Below are 6276 nucleotides of genomic sequence, written 5' to 3' on the forward strand. Positions count from 1 at the left end.
AACTGTTTCGAACTGTTCGGATTCGATTTCCTGGTCGATGAGAACCTCAATCCCATCATCTTGGAGGTTCGTTGCTCTTTGACGCCAGCGGATGCTTGGGGTCACTCACTGTTTTCCCCATTTCGTGCTCTCTTCAGGTGAACTGTGGCCCCGACATGAAGAACACCGGAAGCAGGCTGGACCACGCCGTCGTGTCTTTCCTTGATGACACCCTCGCCGCCGCTGTCGATCCCTACTTCGACCCCGGTACACAACCGCCATCATCTGAGCATGTGCTGTGTGTCTATCTGATCATTCAGCTCACGCCTCCTCCTTGCGCAAACAGAACTGGCGAAGCAGAGGGAAGCAACGGAGAAGGAAATGGAGAGCCAGATCGGGCGGCTTCACTTGGTCTACGCCGACGCCACGTCCTTCCCCGCCTGGGGAATGCCCAACATGTCCTTCAAGGACTACTGAGCCCAGTTGTGACCACTACAAAAGCGGCGACAAGCAATCTCTCCGATTTGTTTATTTTTCGTTTATTTTTATTTTCTATTGATTTTTAATGTTTGGACAACCGAACACGGAAATAACTGGGGAGCAATTAAGAATGCCGGCATAAAACCGGCCGGTGCCGCTGACGTGGCTTCGCTTTGGCGGTGGTGCTCCGAAATTTCGCGCTGGCCGACCGGTGGGCGCAGGAAGCGGGAAGGAGCTTCCCTTGGTCGCTGTCGGTTCCTTCAGCTTCCTGGTTGCCCGTTCCCGCTTCGACTTCGCTGGCTGATCCAACGTAAGACGCGAACCATTTGAGAAGAAGAACAGTAAATTATAAGCTACGAGCAACCCTCAACAATGGCAGCGGAGCAGGAAGACGGAGTGACAGAGTATCTTTACAAAGTGCTGGTTGTCGGTGCGTTGCCCTTCACTCGGACGCATTAATCATTCACACTCCAAATTGGCTCTTTCTTCATGTCTGTCCCCCTCCTTCGATCTCTTACCTTGCCCCTCGTCGTGAATCGGTAGGCGACATTGGCACCGGTAAGACCTCTATCATCAAGCGTTACGTCCACAACATCTTCTCGATGCACTACAAGTCCACAATCGGAGTGGACTTTGCCCTCAAGGTGATCAACTGGGATCCCAAGACGATTGTGCGCCTCCAGCTTTGGGATATCGCTGGTCAGGTGCGACACCCGTCAATCGCCCGATCTTGAGTTCATTCATTTTCTCTTCACTGCCCGGGCACGAGCTTACGCATTCTCTCAGGAGCGCTTCGGCAACATGACCCGAGTGTACTACAAGGAGGCTGTAGGCGCTTTTGTCGTGTTTGACGTCACGAGAGTGAACACCTTCGAGGCGGTGCAAAAGTGGAAGAACGACATCGACAACAAGGTCACGTTGCCTCCTGACGATAGGCCAATTCCCGTCGTCCTTCTTGCCAACAAGGTGCGCTTGCTCTTGCATCACCCCCCCCCCAACCCTCGCTCAATTTCTAACAATCGACTTGGATGTGTAGTGCGATTTGGCCAAGGAAGGTTTCGCGCGAAATGCGGCCCAGATGGACAAGTACTGCGAGGAGCACGGCTTCGCCGGATGGGAGGAGACGTCGGCCAAGGAAAACATCAACATCGACAAGGCCGTGAAGTTCCTGGTCAGCAAAATCCTCGAGAACGACATCAACAGACAGAATCAGCTTCAGAAGAAGGATGAGAACATCGTGAAGGTCGGCGCCGGTGGACCAGAACCCAAGAAGGCCGGAGCTGGCGGCTGCTGCGGCTAAATCGATGGAAGGAGTCTTCGATCGAACATTCAGTCTGGAGGGGCGAAGAAGATGGCGAGAGGAGGCGATCAAGGCGGGGGCGAGAGGCTCCTATGCCCTGCAACCCACACCTGTTTTGTCTTTCCCTTCCTCTACACTCTTCTTCTCTATTCTTCTCTTTCCCTCTTCGCTCTCGGCTCATCTCCCTCTCTTGCTCTGCCTCTTTGCTCCGCATGCACATGACCTCACATCACTATGAGAGAAGAGGAAGACTACGTTTGTAATAATTATCTCCCCTCACGCACATCATGATTATAAACCTCCTGCAAGATCTAAGCTTCATCTTCAGCTTGTTCATCTTGAAAAAACGACTTCATTTTCTTCGAGAATACTTTTCGCGCCTTTCTCACTCCACACCGCTCGTGAGGAAGAGTTGGAAGCGGGAAGCGTAGAAGTCAGCCGGCACCAGCGACAACGTTGCCTGCACGCACGCGAGGTGAGAGACGCAGCAAGGAAGACACACAACGAAGGGATCAAGGCGATGTAATCGTGTGCGAGAAGTCAAGCCAAAATGGTGGTGTCGATGAGATTGTGGAAGCGAGAAGAGTAGTAATCGGCCGGCACGCTGGAGAGAGCGGCCTACGCGATAAAGGAGAAGACGAAACATAGATGGTGCGTGTGCGTGTGCGTGTGAGGACGAGTGGGCGGACAGAGTGGGCGAGTGGGAGGGGCGGGGCGGTCAGTACCGCTTCGTTGAGTAGCACGCCTCGCTTGAACAGGTGGGCCATCTTCTTCTTGGTGGCGTAGGGGGAAAGGAAGTCGATGATGCCCATGTAGTACACCTTTTCCACATACCACACCCCAGCACGTGAGTCATCAGCGGCCGCTGGAGGCCAGAGGGCCATGCAAGACGTACCTCGCTCCCGTCCGCCGATTCGACACCGCCCCTCCATAGGAAGATATCGGCATCGTCCTTCTTCTTGTCTTTCTCGTGATGGTGGTGGCTGTGCTTCTTCTCCTTCTTCTTCTTGTGCTTCTTGTGCTTCTTCTTTGTCTTGTCGTCGTGACTGCCGTCCGTGTGGCCCTCTTCGTTCTGCTCCTTCTTGTGGATACCCACGAGAAGGCTGTAGTCGATCAAGTTGGACGGAACCAAAAACTACACACGAACAACGACAACATCGGTTGAGTTGGCCAACTTGTGGGTTGTGTGTTGTGTGTGTGCGTGTGCGTGTCGGCGCCTACCTCGCTATCGCTCTTGATCGCCGCAAGGAATTTCTCTTTGATCGGTGGAGGCAGGGATATCCTGCGCTTCACTTCGATAAAGTCCAGATCCTTCAACACGCATTTATCACCGCCCCTGTGTGTGTTGTGTGTGTGTTGTGTGTGTGTGTGTGTTGTGTGTGTGTTGTGTGTGTTGTGTGTGTTGTGTGTGTTATTGACCCACGAGCACTCGGTGGTGTGTGTCTATCGCATGTGCGAACGAACCTGCTCTTTTCCTGTTCGGTCGACTTCCTCCCTCTCGTCGAACCCTGTAGGCCGAGGCGGGGAAGCGGGCGGTCAATTCCGGGGTGGTCTAAAGCGCAGCGAGGCAGCTGAACACGATGATGAGAGCTCAACGCACCTTGAGATCGTAGATCTCGGAAAAGAGCGGCGCGTTCCAAAATATGTTTCGCTGCATCACCAGATAGTGCGTGTGCCCGCCCACTTCCCACACGTGCGCCACACAGAGGACCGCGTCAGTCCCCCGAATCGGCGCATTCGTGTGAATCACACGAAGGTACCTTCAATCGCATAATAGCCCAACAGCCGGCACAGCAGCGATTGCGGGTTGTCGACGAGATGCTGATAGTAGGCGGGGAGCATGCGGATGAGCGTCCGGCCCTCCTTCGCGGGCAGTGTCTTGATGATGAACCGCTTGTTTGCCGAAAAGAGGAACAGGCTCCCACCTGCGTGTGTCGTGCGTTTGTCGTGTTTGTCGTGTGTGTCGTGTGTGTGTCGTGTGTGTCGTGTGTGTCGTCAGGGCGAGGGCTACGAGCAAAAAGCGACGCATGTGCTCGGGCGTACTCTTGCCGCTGGCCGCCTTTCGGAACAGTTTGCTGTCGTCGAGCGGCGTATCGAGCCACGCTTCCTGCACTCCCCAGTTTTTCCAGTTCAGTCTATGGGTCGTGCGATGTCGAGGGGAGGCGGAGGAGTACGTACGAGGTACTCCTCCGGCGTCACCTCCGCGAGGGTGCGAATGCGGTGGAAGATCAGCGGACTGTGATCCGTTATTGCAATGTTTGCGGACAGGGCCTTGCTGCTGCGCTCGCGACACACACACGACACACGACACACACACACAAACACGGCCGCACACAACACGCGTCAGGCGATCGATCGGTGAGTAGTGCGGCGGAGGTGGGAGAGAGAGGCACCTGGTGTGGTAGACGGCGTAGTCGGTGTAGTACTCCTCCTCGATCTCATCATCTGCGCCGAACATGCTCGCACTGGCCACCTGCGCGCGTGCAGTCCAGTGAGACACGATCAGTCAAGTCGCACACGCACACGCACACACCGCACACGCCGCACACGCACACGCACACACCGCACACGCACGCAGCATGATGTAGAGGGTACCGTGAAGCGAATGGTCTTCTTGATGGCGACGCCCATGGCCTGCGAGCTGCCGTGGAGTGACCTAACCTTCTCCTTGAGCCGCATTCTCTTCGTCTCGGGCAGCTCCTCCTTCTCGAGCTCTTCGTGCTGCTGCTGGTGATGATGGTGATGTTCATCTTCGGCCTCCTTCGCCTTCTCCTTTCCCTTGTGGTCGTGCTCCTCCTTCGTCTCCTTCATCTCGTGCAGCTCGACGCTGCTGCCGCTGCTGCTGAGCGACTTGGCCTCCTTCTTGGGCTTCTTCGCCTTCTTGGGCTTCTTGTCCTTCTTCGCTTGGATGGGCACCTCCACCTCTTCACCTGGCACCAGCCCAACGGCCACGGCTACGGCTTCGGGCTTGGCCTCGATCAGCACCTCCACCTCTTCTCCGCCCGGCCTGGGCGCATCCACTGGCAGCTCATCCATCTACGTACACAAAGAGAAATTGATCAATTTATTTGGTAAATCATTTAATCTGCTCTTGATGATTTGAATGGTTTCTGTATCCAGACACAGCGGGCCACGTACCTGGACGGATAACGGATGGCGCACAGAGCCAACTGGATGGTGAAATGGGATTCACTACAGAAAAGAAAAACAAGAAAAAAAAATCGGCAACAAATAATCAAACGCAATCAGGAGCAAAAAGAAGAAGATGAAGCTGCTTACTCACAACATGCTGCAGTGCAATAAGAAGGGCTGCACGAGCAACAACTACCCTCTGGCCCTCCATGCCCAGGAGGTGAGCCGAGAGGAGAGCGAATTTCGTCCCGAATTTCTGAAGCACATGCTCACCAAGCTTGACTACTCCGCTCTTGTCTTCGCCGCCAAAGCAGTAAACCCCCCATCTTCACGAATTTCCTTCTCCGCAACTTCCATCTTGTTACAATTTCGATTTGAGCTCAATTAACGATTCAATCCCAACATTCCAGTTGTCTATCGAAATCCCGGAACAGATGCCAACCAACGCTGCGGACGATGACAACTTCCTCCGAGGTCTGCATACGGCTCTCGTCGAGGTACAAATCCCACCCGTTCTATTCTGCAAGCGCACATACAGAGAGCAACTTCAAGTCATCTTGTCGTGTGCAGCACGCACGTGCAAGTTTGTCGTGATGTGCATTGGTCATCGCGCGCGCGCGTGTGTGTGGTGTGTGTGTGTTAGCGCTTGGGTGTTTTGTATCATTTTGTTGTGTTAGTGATGAACGCGAACCCACGCAGAACCGTAACATGCCCGTTCTTGCTGATGTAACACTGCGGTGTGATAAATGTAATGTACACCAGATCAACGTGAAGGAGGGCGAACTCAAGTGCCAGAACTGCTCCCGTTCGTTCCCCATCAGCAAAGGCATCCCCAACATGCTTCTCAACGAAGAGGAGGTGTAAAAAGAGTGTAAGCACACTCTCTCAATACACAAACCTTTTTTCACAACTTACTTCTTTCTCGAGCGTTTCTTTTACCTGTCAGAGCAAGTGTGACTGCTCCAGATTGCAGGAGAAAGAGAGACAAGAAGAGACACTCACAAGAGAGTTATAAGTTCAAATAATACCCTTTTATCTCTACTGAGCTGGCGGAGTGCGGGGAGTGGGAGTTTCCATTTTATTTTCCCATTTTATTCCCTCGAACCACAAGCACCGGCCAATCGCTGTTCGCATGACCGCTCGCGCAACTACGGACACTCGCCCAACCGCCTGAAATTCAGGTCGCCTTTCGCTTGGCCCGACCACCTGCTGACTTTGTGGCCACTCCCACCCCCCGAGCCTTTAAATACGCCTCTAGTCTGACCCAGTTGAACTCAACAACTACAGCTCAAGCAGCAACATCAACATCAACAACTACAGCTCAAGCAGCTAACCACTTCACTTCACCCTACACTTCAGCTTCTTTCACATCATCAACATGAGCA

At 53.8% G+C, this 6276-nt stretch overlaps 4 protein-coding genes across 4 annotated transcripts in view; 3 read left to right on the forward strand and 1 right to left on the reverse strand.

The window, feature by feature from the left end:
* Positions 1 to 456, forward strand: part of ACA1_126570 (elongation factor Tu GTP binding domain containing protein) — a gene marked incomplete at both ends in the record, with an annotated part of 2346 nt that extends 1890 nt beyond the window's left edge. The window contains 2 exons of the mRNA XM_004348650.1: positions 138 to 246; positions 326 to 456. Coding sequence (XP_004348700.1) covers positions 138 to 246; positions 326 to 456 — 240 coding nt within the window. The remainder of the gene's footprint in view (positions 1 to 137; positions 247 to 325) is intronic.
* Positions 457 to 831: 375 nt separating this feature from the next.
* Positions 832 to 1759, forward strand: ACA1_126680 (Ras family protein; the record flags this gene model as incomplete). Its single annotated transcript, XM_004348651.1, has 4 exons — positions 832 to 889; positions 1003 to 1163; positions 1246 to 1425; positions 1496 to 1759. 4 exons carry the CDS (start codon positions 832 to 834, stop codon positions 1757 to 1759), a joined length of 663 nt encoding a protein of 220 aa, XP_004348701.1.
* A 385-nt stretch (positions 1760 to 2144) lies between these two features.
* On the reverse strand, positions 2145 to 4795 carry ACA1_126690 (Phosphatidylinositol4-phosphate Kinase; the record flags this gene model as incomplete). The annotated part of the gene is made up of 11 exons (XM_004348652.1): positions 2145 to 2219; positions 2485 to 2580; positions 2655 to 2894; positions 2981 to 3095; positions 3224 to 3267; positions 3360 to 3442; positions 3520 to 3684; positions 3803 to 3866; positions 3938 to 3995; positions 4153 to 4232; positions 4355 to 4795. The coding sequence occupies 11 exons, from the start codon at positions 4793 to 4795 to the stop codon at positions 2145 to 2147; spliced, it is 1461 nt and encodes a 486-aa protein (XP_004348702.1).
* A 229-nt stretch (positions 4796 to 5024) lies between these two features.
* ACA1_126700 (TRM112 family protein) lies at positions 5025 to 5755 on the forward strand (the record flags this gene model as incomplete). The annotated part of the gene is made up of 3 exons (XM_004348653.1): positions 5025 to 5204; positions 5302 to 5388; positions 5654 to 5755. The coding sequence occupies 3 exons, from the start codon at positions 5025 to 5027 to the stop codon at positions 5753 to 5755; spliced, it is 369 nt and encodes a 122-aa protein (XP_004348703.1).
* Positions 5756 to 6276: the final 521 nt, after the last annotated feature.

Source organism: Acanthamoeba castellanii, assembly GCF_000313135.1.
Source record: "Acanthamoeba castellanii str. Neff unplaced genomic scaffold scf7180000084693, whole genome shotgun sequence".
NCBI classification, from domain to species: domain Eukaryota; phylum Discosea; order Longamoebia; family Acanthamoebidae; genus Acanthamoeba; species Acanthamoeba castellanii.